The sequence below is a fragment of the Fundulus heteroclitus genome, chromosome 19 (assembly GCF_011125445.2).
Source record: "Fundulus heteroclitus isolate FHET01 chromosome 19, MU-UCD_Fhet_4.1, whole genome shotgun sequence".
Lineage (NCBI taxonomy): Eukaryota > Metazoa > Chordata > Actinopteri > Cyprinodontiformes > Fundulidae > Fundulus > Fundulus heteroclitus.
This window is the reverse complement of record NC_046379.1, coordinates 30,706,248-30,725,141: the sequence shown is the minus strand read 5'-3', so window position 1 is coordinate 30,725,141 and position 18,894 is coordinate 30,706,248. Positions and strand designations below refer to the sequence as shown.

At 42.7% G+C, this 18,894-nt stretch overlaps 1 protein-coding gene across 5 annotated transcripts in view; it reads left to right on the top strand.

The window, feature by feature from the left end:
- Positions 1–530: 530 nt before the first annotated feature.
- Positions 531–18,894, top strand: part of mapkbp1 (mitogen-activated protein kinase binding protein 1) — a 52,450-nt gene continuing 34,086 nt past the window's right edge. For 4 of the 5 annotated variants that reach the window (XR_004933463.1, XM_036151178.1, XM_036151176.1 and 1 more), the window contains exons 1-2: positions 531–973; positions 13,693–13,784. Coding sequence is in view for 4 of the 5 variants with exons in the window: in XM_036151178.1 (XP_036007071.1) it covers positions 857–973; positions 13,693–13,784 (209 nt within the window). In the remaining variant the exon portion in view is untranslated. The remainder of the gene's footprint in view (positions 974–13,692; positions 13,785–18,894) is intronic. The other variant, XM_036151177.1, reaches the window with a different exon arrangement.

The window sequence follows — 18,894 nt, the reverse complement described above, 5'->3', positions numbered from 1 at the left end:
CTTTAAATGGGATAAAAGGGAGTGTGCATCATCTGCCCAGTCTAGTTTTGTGTCAATTGGTCACATGACCTGAAATATGGTGAAGAAAACTGGTGAGTTTTGATAACTAAAAATGTATCAAAAATATAAATGTTTTAGAAATTGGATTAAATTATAGTGTGCATTATCTGCCCAGTCATGTAGGATGATTTAATTTAGGAGTATTTTTGAGTCGATTTGTCACATGACCTGAAAGCTATTGAAGACAAATGTTGGTTTATGAAATAAAAAAAATCACAAAAGAAAAAATAAATAAAAATAAAATAAAATATGTGTCATTAGTTTTGGGTCACTCGTTCACTAGACATGAAAGTTATTAGTTTTTGTCTCCCATGAGTGTTTGGTTCCGAACTTTATTGACGGTCTCTGAGCGAACCACCGTGTGCAGGTGGAGCGAGCAGCAGCCTGTAGCGGTCCGGTTCAGCCTAACTAACTTCACTGCGGTTGTAGAGCTTCCGTTGCTAATCTTATTGTGAAGAGCCCAACCGGAAACGGGTTGCTATAGATACCGCACGCCGGCTTGACGCTGTCGGAGATTGTGGCTCGTCTCGGTCGCTGCAGCCTGGTAGGATTTACCTTTTTAACTGCAACAGAGAAGCAGGCTAATATGGCGAGCGTCCTCGGACCGGATCAGCTCCTATAGAACCAGGCCCGGGCTCTCTGAAAGGCTTGTGGCCCCGCCACGGACCCCAGACAACATGCGCGGACCAGCGGACGCTGAGCGGGCAGAGCACGGGGCGATTGACGCTTGACCGGGAGCTACGTGAGAGCCGCCGCCGCCGCTGACGGACTCGGCTAGCCGGCTGCTAACGACGAGATGTCCGCGGAGGGAAGCGGCACGATCCGCACGCGCATCAAGAACCTGCTGCGCTCCCCGTCCATCAAGCTGAGGCGGAGCGGCGCCGCGCGGCACAAGAACGACCTAAGCGGCAAGGTGCGTCCATCCCCGCCGCACACACACACACACACACACACACACACACACACACACACACACACACACACACACACACACACACACACACACACACACACACACACACACACACACACACAGTGTCCGCTGACCCGGATACTCTTCATGGTTTTTATCTATTACCAACCTGGTTATTACCACATGGCGTTAACAGATGGTCTCTGTTTTTTTGCGGCATCCCAGCGCCACCAGGAATGCCTCTGACAGCAACACGTTTCCTCTCCATACATGTTCTGCCATTGTTCCACAGGCTCCGTTAGGCACTTCCAGGATCCATCCTTCGTGCCTTCCCTCTTTCTTTCTTTCTTTCTTTCTTTCTTTCTTTCTTTCTTTCTTTCTTTCTTTCTTTCTTTACTTTGAGCTTCCCAGGATCAGATGGCAGTGAAAGCAGCGACCGGGCTTTCCTCTGCTGGTACCGATTTCCGATGATCCTGGAGGTCTAAACAGCTCATTAGATATTCAGTGGTTCTGTTTCTTCTCTACGGACTATAATGAACGAGAAGCTGTGTGTTCATGTCTGGCATCTATGCTTCAAAGCATGGATGCCAGACATTTATTTCATCTTTATTAAACAGAAAAAGGGCAGCAGTGTACATTCTGTCTGTGGTCCAGTATACTGTAATAATATTGTGTACTGTAGCGGTACAATGTAATGATTTAACAAAACAAACATTAGCTTATACGTTTAGTAATGACTTTTAACGACTTGGCGGATTTTTAAGTATTTAATCTTCCAATTGCTGATTCCTAATTGATTAAGGGAATATTGGTCTGTTCCAAACTGGCCAGTGCATTCAGGGGCGGTTCTAGACCAAATTTACCAGGGGGGCCAAGGTGGGGCCAGTGTTTTTTCACAGGGGCACAGAACCAAAAAATTTTAAAACAATAAAATGGCAATATTTAACTGTGTAATAATATTAGGTGAGCCACTTGTGGCTCTGGAACTGCAGGTTTTAGACCCCTGATCAAGCAGTTGAAAACTTTGCCCCCTGCTCAATACGGCTAAAGCTAAACGTGAGACATCTTTAAGTTTTAAATTCTTTTTAGAGTAAAGCTGTATAGGTAAAAAATAATATTGGTCAAAGTGACCAATCAGTTATGGTTTCTTTGCCATTGCAAATAATTACGAGAAGTTTATTTAACATCATGCTTTTAGTACAGGGGCCATAACAGGGGCCAAGGCCATTTCTACAGGGGCATGGGCTCCTGTTGGCCCCTGTCTAGAACCGCCCCTGAGTGCATTGCTGCAAAAAAGTAGTTTTTTTTTTGAAGTGTGGTCATGGACTGTGATTTCTACCCTTCTAAAAAGATGAGTCCAGGACTGATCTGTTGATTGATTCGCGTGCTGATGGCTGAGGCCTTGTTGTCCAGGACTCAACTGATTAATGCACTTGCTCCTGGACTGGACTGGGCCTGGTTCCGCTAAGTGATCCGTTCACGTTGTGCAGCTTCTACCGAGCGTTGCGCGCCTTTGAGACTCGCCTGGCCAGTTCTACTGGTGTTGTGGGGACAGACATCTGGTCAGACAAAACTTCAACTTCCCTGTGGGGAGTTGAATTCTTCAGGAAGTAATGCTTCCAACTGTGCATGACTGAGGAATTTGATTGGTATGAGCATACCTGCTTTTCGGAAATGTTTGGTCGTCCTCACTGCAGAAAACTTGTTAAAATGCTGCTATGTTGAGATGTGCTCTGAGTCCTGTTTTCAGCCAGAATCAGTTTTAAAAGGCCACTTACCACAAATTTTTGCCCTCGGTCCAGCTTTACAAATTTTGTTCACAGCCACAAAAGTTACACATCTCTTTGAAACAAAAGCTTGTTTTTATAGTAAATTTATAGTAATAAATGTATAGTAATAGTAATATAATAATACATTTATAGTAATAATATATAGTAATAGGAAATGTGTTTACTTTTTAAATTAAAGATCAGCAGTTTTATTAATTAACCAACAGTACTTTTTTGTTTAGGTTCAATTCAATAAAATGTTATTTACATAGCGCCAATTCATGAAACATGTCATCTCAAGGCACTTTCCAAAGTCAAATTCAATCAGATTATACAGATTGGTCAAAAAGTTTCCTATCTAAGGAAAACCAGTAGATTGCATCAAGTCTTGACAAGCAGCATTCACTCCTAAAAGAGCGTAGAGCCACAGGGAGAGTCGTCTGCATTGTCCATGGCTTTGCAGCAATCCCTCATACTGAGCAAGCATGAAGCGACAGTGGAGAGGAAAACTCCCCATTAACAGGAAGGAAAACCTCCAGCAGAACCGGGCTCAGTATGAACGGTCATCTGCCTCGACCGACTGGGGTTACAGAAGACAGAGCAGAGACACAAAAAGAGAGACAAAAAGCACAGAAGCACACATTGATCCAGTAATCTGTTCTATGTTATATGGGAATAGCGGGTGATCTGTCTTCAGAATGTCAGACCAGGTGTACCTACTATAAAGTATTAAAATAACAGAGACCAAAAAGGTCCTCACAAACCAAAACTGGGAGTTGGTTCCACAGGAGAGGAGCCTGATAGCTAAAGGATCTGCCTCCCATTCTACTTTTAGAGACTCTAGGAACCACCAGCAGACCTGCAGTCTGAGAGCGAAGTGCTCTGTTAGGAACATACGGGGTAATCAGAGCTCTGATATATGATGGAGCTTGATTTTTAAGGGCTTTATACGTTAGAAGAAGAATTTTAAATTGTATTCTTGGTTTAAAGTATTTTCTTAAATTGGACATTTGATTTGTATCAAACAAATGACATCAAAATTATGAAAAAGCAAGTCATTTGCAACCTATTGACAAAAAGATACTTCATTTAGCTATAGTAAAATATTCTACACACCATTAGTTTCTTTTTTTCTGGAAATGTTATGCATACATTGCAGAACTAAATGCATCCTAAAGCTAGCAATTTTAAATTACCTTTACATTTTTTTACATTGACCAATTTTTGCCCTCCCTCATTTTTGGTCTAAGTTTTTAAGTGCCAAGGGTATAAAGAACCACGTGTGGCTCTGGAGCCACAGGTTGCAGACCCCTGACTTAGGGTCTTTTCCTAGCTATATAAACACCTGGTCTGCTGTGACAGCCACCGACAAGCAGGCAGACTGCTGAACGGTCCACTGGAACCAGTAGGATCCAGAACAGGATCCAAGCAATATTTACGTCATAAAGATGGAAGTGTGCGCTTGTGGTCATAACACAAATGTGAAAGCGCTACACTTGTGGTGTTGTGCTTTCACATTTCTGTTGTGACCACAAGCGCGACGCTGGTCACAGCATGAGCTCACTAGAACGAAACGCGCTGCCTTGGCAATTCTACGAGTTGCTCCTCCGTAATTTTCCATGTCACACGTACTGCCGTCATGCTTCTCTCCACTCCTGTGTTTTCGTCTGAGGAGAAGAAGAAGAAATCCCTTGTTTGCACATGCGCAGTGCATGAGGTTGGGTCGGCTCGTAGACGCTCATAGCTCTGTTTCAACAGCAGGAGGCGCTCACGATCACCTCACGAGGGCCGACTGAATTTCAAACATGTTTGATTTTCAGCCGACCATCTGATTCCTGATCGGTAGGTGGTCGTGAGAGGCTAGTCGCCCCTCGTTACCCCCTGTATACTACAGTACGCAGGACGCACGATCAAGCTGAAACTCGGCCCGATCCAAAAAGTCTCGCACGACTGAAGAATCGGCCCAAAAAGGGGAAAATAACACAGTGTATGCCCATCTTTAGGAGTCTCAAATCGACTAAACCAACTCCCGCTTATTCACAGTTAGTCCGACCATCCACATCTGCCCTTACGTGGCACTGGCTGACCCAGATGTTCACTACGCTAGAAACACTATAAATAAACAAACCTTATATTGTGGTGAAATCCTGTGTTAGAGATTCAACATCTTTGCTACCTTCTGTTTCTGATAGTTGTTGAGAAGTAAATGCACCCCTGGCCGTTTACTTTGAGTTAAAGCAGAGCCAGAAAATGGGAGCCCATCAGAGATTCTTGGAGATAAATCCAAGATGGTACAAAAGAAGAATTACCAGAAGTAAACAGATTAGTTTTCTATATGAATGAGGGGCTGAACAACAGCAGTGGCTGTAAAACCATTTTATTATTTTAAGCCTTAGGAAAAACATGCTTGTTGGTCTTTAGCGTCTTATAACAGCAAGTAGCACAGTTAGCGTTCCAAAGTGTAAACAGCAGTCCCCTAGTGTTGATCTTCACCTTAGAGCCAAATCTCTGCTTCTTTGGGATTCTCCACCATGGTTCTGGCCTGCAGACGGTGATTTAAAGTTGACATCCAACTTAGATACGATTGCAACAGTGCTTCTGCCTAACCTGCTTGTTTGGGTTGTTACATCAGAAAAACAGTTAGCGTACCAGAACCTGTGTGTGCATGTGTGGGAAGTAACAAAGACTAGACCTGCACCGATCAGGCTTTTACCGGCTCATACCGATTTGGCCCAGTTCCTGATTTTAAAACATCCAATCTCATTGATATTAACTTGGTTTTATTTCAGCTAACTGTAACTAACAGTGGCTTATGCAAGAAAAAATGCTGGAGTGCTGCTAAATCACTGTTTAACATAGAAAAGGAACTGGCTTTTATGGTTTCCTCTAACGCTGCCAGTCCGGCTGTGGGACCACATTTAAGACGCTTCCCGTCTGTCTCGCTTTTCACTCACCAACCTTAAAAAAATTAAAGCAAACAGCTCTTCCTTTAATGGGATGGTGCTATATAACAGCAGGATCTTGTTCCTAAAGAGGCAGCGCCTATTCAACCGGACATGAAACACATTTAAACAGCTTCCAGATAATTCAGGCAATAACAGTCTAGAAGATATGGACTAACAACCATGCACACACCTTCACACCTAAGGAGAGACCAGTCAGCCTAACAATCAGGTTTTTGGACTGTGGGGGGAAGCGGGAGAACTCAGAGAGAACCCATGAATGCACAGCGAGAACATCTCCATGCAGAAAGACCACAGGCCGGGATTTGAACCCAGAACCTTCTTGCTCCAGCGCCCCAGTGGTACTAACTGTGCATCCCGGTAGCGATCATCTCATTGTGAAATAAAGGAAATAAAGCCTCAATTCCCATGATTGGAACACTGTTTGAACCAGGAGCTGTGGATCTGCTTTGCATGCTGTGTATGGAGAGATAATATCAAAATATTTAGATTACATTAAGGAAAAATATAGGCAAAACGCTTTTCTACTGGATGATTGCCGTTATATTATGAGATGATATTATTCTTTATGATAAATCACTGCTTCCTCCTGAGACCTTCAATACATGTATAATTATTATTACTTCAAAAGCAATTAGAAAGAGATCGGTGAATTCCACTTTTTATTTTATGCCTCAGGATTTAGCATATTTTAAAACGTAATCAAAGTAATTGAAAACTAATTTACTAATAACATTATAACTGTAGAAATTAATAAACCAGTTCATCAGCGATTATTGTTGGCTTTCTAACAAAATAAACCAATGCAAACCTCATTTTTGTTCATTCCCATGTAAATGTTATGAAACCATGATATTTACTCCGAGGACTTTCAGACCGGTCGGTTTAGTATCGGAAGCAAATGTGACAAGTTAGTTTTGGGAAGTCCCTTGTGCGTACCAGTGGTCTATTCTTTTCTTCTTAAAACTGACTAAAGCACTAAGGAATCTGATGGTCTCAGATATCATATGGTACATGCAGTGAACCTGTCTGTCCAATTAAAAAAAGCTAACCCGTTTTTGTTAAGTCAACCGTCCTGAGGTTGGTAGGAAGTGGCCTCAGAGGGTCGGGTCATGTCACAAAACGTAGTCAGTATAACCAGAGAGAGCTCTGCAGCATTAGCTTACTTCTTGGGGCAAAAACACATCTACCTTTGTTTCTGTGACGGTACCAAGTTGTAGACTGATTATTTATAGCATGGTGTATATAGGAAGAAGCATTCAGGTCTGAGTGTAATAGTCTTCCTAGCAAGTGTGGGGCCAGTGTCATCAACTCAACCCTGAACACCGTGTTCAGTCTTTGAACAATCGGTGCATTTTTCACAGGAATCGATTGTTTAGAGCTTCCTGTGACCCAAAAATCTGATATAGAAAAGAGAAGGAATCACCATGAGACATGAATCTAAAATAGAAACAGCTAACACAGCATTCATAGGTGCTGTAGAGTTTACACAGAGCACCTTGAAATGTGTTGGAAGGTTCACTTATTTTCTTCTTATTCAGCTTCCTCATCATCTTCTTCTGCATCTGCATCTTCATCTTCTTCTCTCACACCAACTACCTTCATGTCCTCTTTAGGTCCATCCATAAAGCTCCTCTTTGGTCTTCCTCTAGAAGCTTCCCACCTGGCAGTTCCAGTCTCAGCATCCTTCTACCGATGTTCTCACCATCCCTCCTCTGTACATATCCAGACCATCTCAGTCTGGCCTCTGGCTTTATCTCCAAAACCTCTAACTCTGATGCAGTCATTCCTGATCCTATCCATCCTTGTCACTCCCACAGAGAACGTCATCATCTTCATCTGTCCAACCTCCAGATCTGTCTCCCGCCTCTTCCTCAGTGCCTCTCTGTCTAAACCACACATCATCGCTGGTCTCACCACTGTCTTCTACACCTTTCCGTTCATTCTCACTGAGACTCTTTTACCACGCAGCACACCTGACACTTTTCTCTAGCCGTTCCAACCTGCTGGGACACAGTTCCTCACCTCTTTTCCACATTCTCTGTTACTCTTGACTGTTGACCTTAAGTACTTCAAACCTTCCACCTTCTGTACCTCTGCAGGTAACGTCACAGCTCCACTTGAGTCCCTCCCATTCACACACGTGTGGTCTGTCTTGTTACTGCTAACCTTCATTTCACTCCTTTCCATCATAGTCCATGGATTCCCTGTCTAGCCTCATCTGTCCACCTGTCCATCACCGCAGCAAACAAGAAGGGGCTAAGAGCCCATCTTTGATGTTGTCCCACTGCCACCTTAAACTCATCAATCACACCTACAGCACCACCACTGTCATACTTCATACTTCTCGGCTACTCCAGACTTCCTCATACTATACCACTGTGTGTGTGTGTGTGTGTGTGTGTATATATATATATATATTATAATAAGAGAGACCACCAGTCTTATTTCCAAAGTTTAGAAATCAGGACTTGAAAAAAAAAATAGCAGGTTCTTTCCAGATTTTAACATTGTAAAAGTAAAAACCTACAGAGGACCACACGGCATGACACTATCTTATTATTTATTTTCCAAAACTAGAACAAAGTCCACATTTAACCCCCAACAACCCAGGGATCTTAATCTCGTTTCAGTCCTCGTTTCTGGACAACATGCAGCCTGTTGTTTATTCAAGGCTTTTCGTGTATTTTCCCTTCATACATGAATATAAATCAACAGAAATAAAATGAACTTATATCTGAAATCTTGAGTTTTTTTGTGGTGAATGGTGAAGACACTCTCTTTCATATGTGGAAAATGACTAGACCTACGTTGCTAGCACCCTGGGGTAACTCATGGCTCCTGAGAAATGTAACTGTGATGAATGACCGATGAGTTTACAAAAGACTTGATTTGTATCATCTGGGCAGCGTCAAGGATTGTGTGGCTTTGTTCTAATGCAGTGATTCAATGATTCATAAACCTCACAAGATGAGGTAAGACACAACGTTGAGTTTATGAGAATGAGACAAGATACTTTCAAGAAATCCCAGTTTGATTGATAGTGTGCACCGTCAGTTCAGCCCCTCAGCGTAGCCCTAGGTGCTCAGCCATCGCTTGTTATAGCGTTGCTCTCTGCCTCCTTCAGCGTCTCAACGACTTTTAGAGATTAGGGAGCACTGTGCCAACAAAATGCACACTGTACTTTGGTTCTAATGTGTTACCAAGTTACCTGAACTCCTGATTTCCCTAATAAACTACTTTCTATCAGATGCAAAAAAAAAAAAAAAAAAAAAGCCAATGTCTCTTGTTATTGCTGCAGTGTGGAAGCTGCTGGTTTGAGCACGGTGCTGTGGTATTACGGAAGCGCTCTTTGCACTGTTTTAGTGTTAGCCACAATGTATTTCTTTACAGCTCTAACATATTGTTTGTGTCTTGTCTGTCATTTACTATCAATTACTGCTGTTTTGTCTTGTAAGAGGAGCTTTCAGTATGAAGCCTGGAGTAAAAGCTCCTCTGTGAGGGTTGTACAGTTTGCACTTCAAGAGGCACAGAGTGGTAGAGCTGCATAGCCGGGGGCCTGGTGCTGTCTTGTTTTGATTCATTTGAAAGTTTTGGGGATTTTTTTTTGTCTCTCCACAATTCTCCCTCCTCCTTCCAACATGTGACCAAATACGACAAATACTACACACATCCAGTAAAACCAAACAAAAACAAAACTTGGTTTCTGTTTTGTTGGGAAAAGCCCAGAATGTTGCCCTGCAGCGTTTTGCAGGAACAACAAAGAAACTGATCAGTATCTCTGGATGTTATGGGTACCCGCTTCCTGCTTCCGCAGCAAGCCCACATCATCACCCCTCTAACACTGTGCTTGACAGTCAGTGGGAGTTGTTTCTGGAGAAATGCTGTAGTCGGTGTTCCCCAAGCAAAGTGTTGTGCAGTATGGGCAAAAATCTCTCGCCGTTGGTGTCATTTGTGCACTGGACATGTTTCCATAATCCTTTTGGTTTGTTCAGATGTCTGTCTGCAAACCCAGACTGTGTCGGAAAACGGCTTTCCAGGATGATTCTTTACCCAACGCGTCCAGCCCTGAACTGTAACTTTGTCCAAGCTAAGGTTAATTTCACACCAGCAGCAGAGCGCGTGCATTGTGAATGCGGAACAGCACGGTTTACATTTTCTCCCCTGCGTGAACAGATTAGAGCTTAACTATGCATGTCTCAACAGCAAGCCGTGAAGAGTTTTGGCATGTTGACGGTTTGTCACATTTGAGATAAGCATCAGCAGCGTTTTCAAAGGAAAAAAAACTCTGTCTATCATCATGAAAGCCTTTTATCAGCTATGGCCTTGTCTCAAAATAACTATTAAGGGGTTGAATTTGTTGAGCCGTGGCACTTAACTGATTCCAGCAGTTTGTTTACTGTCAAGCCTGCTTATTCTTCCAATCATATCCAACATGTAGAACCCTTTTCTTGAAAAACTTGTTCACCTGTCGCTGAGAGCAACTCACCACATCCCCCAAGCAGTCGCACGCACTGCCAGCAACGATTTTATGGCATGAAGTCAAACTGTTTGGTTCACAGCGGGTTTACCTTTGGCCAAGACGTGACGCAGCCGTACGGCAGAGGAACACCTGCTGTTGTTTTTACGCTATACAAAGTAATCCAGTTAAGGTTAGTTGAATTAGCTCGATGGCACCGCATGATCCTTTTCCGCTTGTTGAGGTTGAAAGTGAAGAGTTTTAAAAGCGCCAACAGAAAAGAGCGGGAAGCTCCTCTGAAACTGCTGTGCTGGGGGAGGACATCCCCCATAGTTCCTCAGAATACAGCCCTTCTTGTTCACATTACCCCTCATAGATAACACCGAGGTGGGTGGTATTACCATCAATCTTGTGATGTATTGTTACTTCAAGTCAGGACATTTTAAGACTTTTCAATAAATATTTAAGCTACTTTTATTTGATTAAGGAACAAAGTGTTGCATGAAAAGGAGCCCTCCCAGTTTAGGGCCCTTTCCCTGACGGACAGACTGCAGTCCGCCGTGCCCACTTACCTGCAGGAGGTCTGGCCCCTACCAGAGCGACACATATGGCCTGTGCTGCATGTAACACAAAACAATTTTACTCCTCAATATTCATTTGAGAGAATCCAGATCTGCCAAAGTAGATAAATGTTATTGTTTTTTTTTTTTTTTATCTTTCCTTGTTTCTCCAGAAGTGTTCCTGTAACTGTTGACCTAAAACGGCCTCCTTTTGTTAGAATGTTTCTGTGCAGCTTCCGTTAAACAGGAAAGGCTTCTTTTTTTTACTGCGAGGTAAACGAGACAAACGAGGTCAGAAAGCTTAGAGGAACCGACAAAAAGACCAGATGTGTGCAAATATTATGAAATTAAAGAGTCTAATGCAGTCCATTAACTATGCATAGTGCAGTGTGTGTGTTAATTCTGCAAGAACAGAATAAAAGCTTCCTCGGCTGCAGTAACACATCTTATCTTGATTGTGAACATTATAATCACTATAATTATCTAACAATTATAGTATAGTAGTGTAACTAATAACAAGCAAGAAAAAAGGACTGTAGATCGACAGGCAAATAAAAATAAATAAATGAGCCAATCAGTAAATGGGATGATTTTAATTAATTAATTCCAATCTGGTTTCCTTTCAATTACCCAAGACTATCTGCCCCCAAAGGTAAGGAGGGTGCAGCGTGGATACTTCAGGTTACATCATCCCCCCCTCCCCCCTGGCACTTAAATATTTAATTAAGAATGTTCTATTTTCAAGTCATTTGATCCAAACCGGCCTGCTGGTTAACATGAAATGATGTAGAAGCCGTAACATTCCCCTGACGGTTTTAGATGGAGTCAGATATAAGGAGAATAGTGTGTCCAGCAGGTCATTGAGTTCTGACATACACCTCAATAACAGCTGAGGACGTTTTACACAGAGTAAGTGGCAGCTGCTGAATCAAACAGAGGGCTTTTATCAGTCTGATGCGTCTCTGTTCTCGCTCTGAACTCCAAGCAGAACGGGGAAAAATATAAATAGTTTGGTGCAGAAGGAGGAGAGTCATGTGAGAAGAGGACAGACTGAGTCAGAGCTAGAGTTTTCTGCTGTTAGCTTAGCGCTGGGCTTCACAACAAACGGCTTTAAGTTCAGCCGGACGGACACACAGTTGGAGCGGCTGATGAGCTGAGCAGCGTCCTGACACCTCGGTCCAGTCACATCAGGACACTTAAAAAAGGAGCATGGAGCATGAAGTAAGTGTGTGTTTGTTTGACCAAAGTCAGTTCCTGTAACAGAGAAAACCTCTCCGCTGACTCAGATGGATGACTTCCACTTACAGCTGAAGACTACTTTGTCTCAGAGTCAGAAATAGGCCAGAACTTGGACTGTAAAACAGTTTTTTTCAGTAAACGGTTGCATCTGACACCTGGAGCTCTAAAGATCTGGATTAGTGACAAACATGTAGGCTTGTATAAACACAACCACAGAATCTCCCACGGTGACACTGGCAGTCAGGGAGCCATCCTTCCATCTCCGTCCATTCATCTGTCCATACAGCCAGACACAAATAAATCCTTAAATATGTATAAAGACAAGAACCGCCTTTATTTGGACTGTGGAATGATATATCTGAAGAATACTGACGCATGCAGACAGAAAATATGCAAACCTTTCAAACAGAGAGATTACACTTGAAATTCAAATTCAAGCTGACCAGAGCACCACCACAGTTCCACTGTGTTGCTCAAATGTATTAGAGATAAACATAAATGTGAAAACCTTCAAAATAAAACAAACATTTTGCAAACTGTTTGCGGCGTCTTCACTCACAGTCTTCATACCCCCCCCCCCAAAAAAAAAAAAAAAAAAACTAAAGTAGAGATACGCCAGGCATAGCAATTTTGTGTGAATTTTGTTCTATCTACAGTATGCATGTGTATTGTTTTTATCATAACATCACTCAGTTCAATAGTAATATAGCTAATGAATGTTTGGAATGCTGTAACTGCTGTCTAATATACTCCTATTGTCACGAGTTCACACTCTCCATGCCAATGTATAATACTTGGGTAGTTGGATGGAGTCTTATAGCAGCAGAAGATCACATCTGACATGGCTAACAGTGCAATATGATTGCTTTATGAAATACGAACATATCTGATGAGTCTGCTAGTCAGTTTACATATGTCAGACTTCATGGATAAGTATAGCTGAGTATTATCTGCATAGCCATGGACATGTATCCTAATGCTTTTTGTTAAGTTGACCGAGTAAAGAGAAACGATCCAAGCACTGAACCCTGTGGAGCCCTGCTTCGCTAACTCTGGTGCATCAGGAAGATTTCTCATTAACATGAACAAGATGGAATCTCTCCAGATGTGATACAAATCAACCTGGTATGGTTCCTTTGAACCATGCACATTTCTAACATCTGTAAGACATTTAGCAATTGTATTGCTCTTTTAATATTACAGCATGTGTTTATAGGTTCTGCTTTAAAATAAGGGTATAACCTGCATCGCCTACTGTAAATACTGGTAAAAAAATATTTGTACAGTAATGTGATCCACTTCCACAGAAATGCAGAAAAGAACAGAGGGAGGATCCAGCATTTATTCAAAGAGGGATGAAATGATGACTGTGGAAAAACAAACCTGTTCCACCAGAGCCCTGGGGCTGCTTTGGTGGAAAAAGCCCTCTAAATTCTAGATTTGTTTTCTGTCTCTCATTGGGAATTTTTTTTTTTTTTAACTCTATTGCAAGATTGGTCACTGCTGTTTGGAGGATTAGAGAGAGATGACAAGTTAAGTCTCTAGTTGTTAAAAGATTAGTTTCAATCTGAAGAGACTTTCCAGCACTTTTACGGGCCTAGCGTCTTTGTTATGGGGATAGTTATGGCTGGAGATAAAGTCCTTTTCTGTAACAGTTATCATAGAGGTCACAGAAGAATAAATACTCTGTCAAGCTGCACCAGAATGACTAGAGACCTTTGTCCTGCAGGTGACGTTGGAGAAGGTTCTTGGGATCACATCTCTAGGAAACCGAGCGCTGGCCTGCGACCCCCGCACTGGACTACTGGCGTATCCTGCTGGGTGAGTGATCCACAGTGTGTGGAGGGGAAGTGGGTGGATCATTTTGTGACGGTGGTAAAAGGTGCTGGAACAGATCCCTCATACTGAGCAGATGCCTGCTCAGTATGAGGGATTGCTGCAAAGCCATGGACAATGCAGAAGACTGTCCACTGTGGCTCTACGCTCTTTCAGGAGGAGTGAATGCTGCTTGAAGAGACTTGATGCAACCTGCTGGGTTTCCTTAGAGAGGAAACTTTTTGACCGATCTGGATGATTTCATTGAATTTGACTTTGTAAAGCACCTTGAGATGACTTGTGATGTGAATTGGTGCTATATAGACAAAATAGAATGTAGCACGAAATTAACTAAACCATTTAAAAAGACTAGAAAAACTATGAACTGCCGATACCAGTTTTTTCTCAGTCTGATTTCTTTTTAAGAACTATATCTGTCATGATCTTAGACAATTGTTTGGTCCACATGCAAAACACACTCAAGAAAATGGGAGAGTTTGTGTTTTATAAGGGTTTATTGAACAGTGGCGAAGACTGGAGCGGGGTTTCCAGAGCCGGATCGTTCGGGAATGGGAACACAACTGTGTTTAGGAGGGAACAGAGTGATTAGAGGGGAAAGTAGATGAGCAGATTAATATTCGTTCTAAACTAACAGAGCTGGCTGAGTCCTACCCCAAGGGTTAACACTCTGACGGTGAAGTGCTGGCAGAGGGTCCTGAAGAGCCCGAAATGAAGAACATCTGTGAGCCTCAGCCTCGCTGCAAATCAACCGCCACCTGAGAGGGAGCAGCAGCACACAGACGGGGAGCCGCCCATAGATCCGGACAATATCTATTAATGGAATACTTTTTCTGCTTTCTGAATTAATATAAAATGTAGCTTATTGTTTAACAATAACTGTTGCAGAGCTGTCACTCTGCATCAATACAGTACGATTCTCGCATCTGTACAAATAAAATCACACCTACAATCAGCACATTGTATTTACTCAATATTTGCAGACCTTAAATTGTCGAAGTGCTCTGTATCACAAAAGATTTTCTACAAGATCAATTTAAAATAAAAAGCAGCTTTCTCCAACGTAATATGTGTGAGAGAAAAGGTCTGATTTGCTTTTATGTTGTAGTCCTTTAGATCATTTATTTATTTTATTGCAACTTTAAACAAGCCTTGGTACAGCGTTCATTAAAAGCGCGGTGCAACACATCATGTGACGCGTTTGCTGGGGCTTTAAAACTGCTGAGGTGTGCTGAGATAGAACAGATGACTGGACTTCTGCCATGGATCACTTTATCAGAAACATCAAAGCTTTTGGGCAGAACAGGTATGGGAGGTATCACTGGACCCTGAGCCTTGAGGCGTTGGCTGCGTACCAGATGTTGTCTATGTGGATTATTAACACAAAGCAATGGTGACATGTTTATTTTGACTTGCACCTGTTGCTGTTGGAGCGTTTTATTCTTTACGTGGTCTTTGTTTCATCACAGATCTTCAATTATTCATATTAGGACATGACAGCACTATGTGTGTGAGGGAGAGCAGTCGGCGTTACACAGCTCTGCATTTAGCGCTGTTTGCTGGTATTCAAAATTAAAATAAAAGGATTACAGAGGACATCATAAACTGTCTTTAGGACCTTATGTTAGCCTTTAGCATGATTAACATGACATATTTAGCCAACTGTTAGGAACAGCCTCTAGATGTCTTTCTTTAGGAGTTCATAGACCCTCAGCTTATCTGTGAAATCTTCCAAGGATTGTCATCACTTCTTAAATCAGCATGAATCACCCATGACAGAATTATGTGATGCGTTCAGCTTCCCGTTATCTACTCACGTCCCGCTCCATGTTGAACCAGCCTGAACAACACCTGATGGAAACTGTAAATAGCTGACAGAGTCTTTTCTCTCCCAGTAGGGTTAACCCTAACCTCTAACACCGGCATGGTCTGCTCTTGTTTCTTTGTGCCTGTTAAAAATCATTTATGGGCTAGTTTAAGTCGTGAGAGAGTGACCTGGCTAATTCCTGCTTAAACAGAGTTAAAATAATTCAACCTGCAGGTTATAAAAGCTTACTGTTATTGTTTTCAAGTTACGCCTATGAGGATAAGCCATGTTAGCTGTCCAACCTTTATGATTTAGCTTTAATGCTACGAAATGGGATCCTCCAATCAGCTGCAGGTATGGGAGATGAAGGAGCTTATGATTGGTCAGTGTGTTGTTCAGATAGCTTACAATGGCAAACCCTTGATTTTTATGAGAGACACTGAAGTAAAGACTCGTGAGTGGGTTAGTGGAGCGGTGTGTGTACATGGGGGCGGGGTGGAGGGTGAATCTAGGTCATTCTGGGGAAAAATAAAGAGACATTCATGTAATGCTGTAAATGTGGCGTTTCAAGCAGAGCAGAAGAATTTAATGAGGCTGAGTCTCATCTGGGTGATTCTGCAGACATGCGTCATTACTCCACAGTCTCCAACTGTGTGATTGTTTTATTTCATTGCTGTCTTCTCACTGTACTGTCTGCAGTAGACTGCAGTTATAGACATCAGCATTCACAATCTGTCTACAAAATGCATTACATTGTTTTTGAAGTTGTTGTTCATACTCATCTGACAAAGACAGAATGAGCTGGAGGTATACTGTACCATGTGTCCAGTAGGATAGAGAAATAAAAGAAGGAGCTGGCTGAGTAGACACCCCTCCTCCTACAGCCCCAACCTTCTGCTGCATTGCAGATGTGCTACAGGGACAACTGTCCAGTTCACACTCAGGCCCGGAAACTGCTGACTGGATCTTTTTCATCACGTGGTGAAATCCTTTAATACTTCGTCTGCATCATTCCACAGTCCCACAGACTCTATTAAGAACACTCAGTTGTGTCCTGTTCCCCAAATGCAATCTTACAGACGACTGGACTATTACATTTTGCTGTTAAAACCCATCAAGGATAACTCTGTTGTAGGTATGAAGTTAAATTCTGAGGGCAAGAAGCAAATGCAGGAAAGGTTTCAAGGTGAAGAACTGAACCCCAGACAGCTGTGTCAGGGATTGCAGTGCCTGCTGAACTCCTATGCCTCTCACCATTCCTGACGTAGGGTTTTCTTTCCACTACATTTGTCAAATTTAGGGCAAATCCATTAAATAATTGACTGGTCACCCATAAAAAACATTACCTTGTTGCGCTTCTCATAGTTGGGCCTTTACCTGTTTATAACCCTCCTCCCCGACCCCCAACAACCCTATTCCCTTTCCCCAGAGTTCTGTATTTAAAATAGAAAGTGTTGCAACAAGCACAATATTCAACTAATCTCTGCTCAGTACACTAAGTCAGAAGTTTTGAATTGGAGAATTAACACTAAAGCCATATGAAAACAACCCTTTGTCTGATTTTGTCCACGATTCCCAGTCAGTCAGCAGTAGTTGCAGTCAGAAGGCAGGGCGCGTTGGAACAAATATAGTTAGTGTGAGAGGAGGGGAAGACTGGAGCCTGCAGGTGTGTGAGGGGAACCGACCCGACCTCAGTCGCAGTCAAACAAGCATGTTTGAATTTACCCAGGTGGATCCTGCCACAACCAGGTAGTGTGACTGACTCATCGACCCAACTGCAAACACATGTTGCCGACAGCCAATGAAAAAGAGGCTGGGGCGTGACGTCAGCTGTGAGCTGACCTTTTCTGTTTTCTAGAAAGCATTTTTTTTAAAAACTATACAACATTGTACACATAAATGCAAAAGAGCAGTGGGCATCATTCAAACGTTCAACTTTTATAATTATAATCACAAAGTTCTAAAATCATTAAACAAAACAATAAAACAAAAGAGAGACTCTTGGCTCCTTAAGGCTAAAATACTGTAAATAAAGAGGGGCCTTATTAAAATAAAATAAACATTTCACATTTTGAACATATAGGTAATTTACAAAATACACTTTTTAAATTAAATGTTTTCCAAATTATAATACATTCTAAATGTTTATTTACACAATTCAGTTCAATAGAAATAGTAACATGGTGAGATTACAAGCTGCATCCTCAGTAGGTCCAGATGTCCAGTCTGTGATCCTCAGTAGGTCCAGATGTTCAGTGTGTGATCCTCAGCAGGTCCAGATGTTCAGTGTGTGATCCTCAGTAGGTCCAGATGTTCAGTGTGTGATCCTCAGCAGGTCCAGTTGTTCAGTCTGTGATCCTCAGTAGGTCCAGATGTTCAGTGTGTGATCCTCAGCAGGTCCAGATGTTCAGTCTGTGATCCTCTGCAGGTCCAGATGTTCAGTGTGTGATCCTCAGCAGGTCCAGATGTTCAGTGTGTGATCCTCAGCAGGTCCAGATGTTCAGTGTGTGATCCTCAGCAGGTCCAGATGTTCAGTCTGTGATCCTCAGCAGGTCCAGATGTTCAGTCTGTGATCCTCAGCAGGTCTAGATGTTCAGTCTGTGATCCTCAGCAGGTCTAGATGTTCAGTGTGTGATCCTCAGCAGGTCCAGATGTTCAGTCTGTGATCCTCAGCAGGTCCAGATGTTCAGTGTATTATCCTCAGCAGGTCTAGATGTTCAGTCTGTGATCCTCAGCAGGTCTAGATGTTCAGTCTGTGATCCTCAGCAGGTCCAGATGTTCAGTCTGTGATCCTCAGCAGGTCTAGATGTTCCAGTCTGTGTCCTCAGCAGGTCCCAGATGTTCAGTCTGTGATCCTCAGCAGGTCCAGATGTTCAGTGTATTATCCTCAGCAGGTCTAGATGTTCAGTCTGTGATCCTCAGCAGGTCTAGATGTTCAGTCTGTGATCCTCAGCAGGTCCAGATGTTCAGTCTGTGATCCTCAGCAGGTCTAGATGTTCAGTCTGTGATCCTCAGCAGGTCCAGATGTTCAGTCTGTGATCCTCAGCAGGTCCAGATGTTCAGTCTGTGATCCTCAGCAGGTCTAGATGTTCAGTCTGTGATCCTCAGCAGGTCCAGATGTTCAGTGTGTGATCCTCAGCAGGTCCAGATGTTCAGTGTGTGATCCTCAGCAGGTCCAGATGTTCAGTCTGTGATCCTCAGCAGGTCCAGATGTTCAGTGTATTATCCTCAGCAGGTCTAGATGTTCAGTGTGTGATCCTCAGCAGGTCCAGATGTTCAGTGTGAGATCCT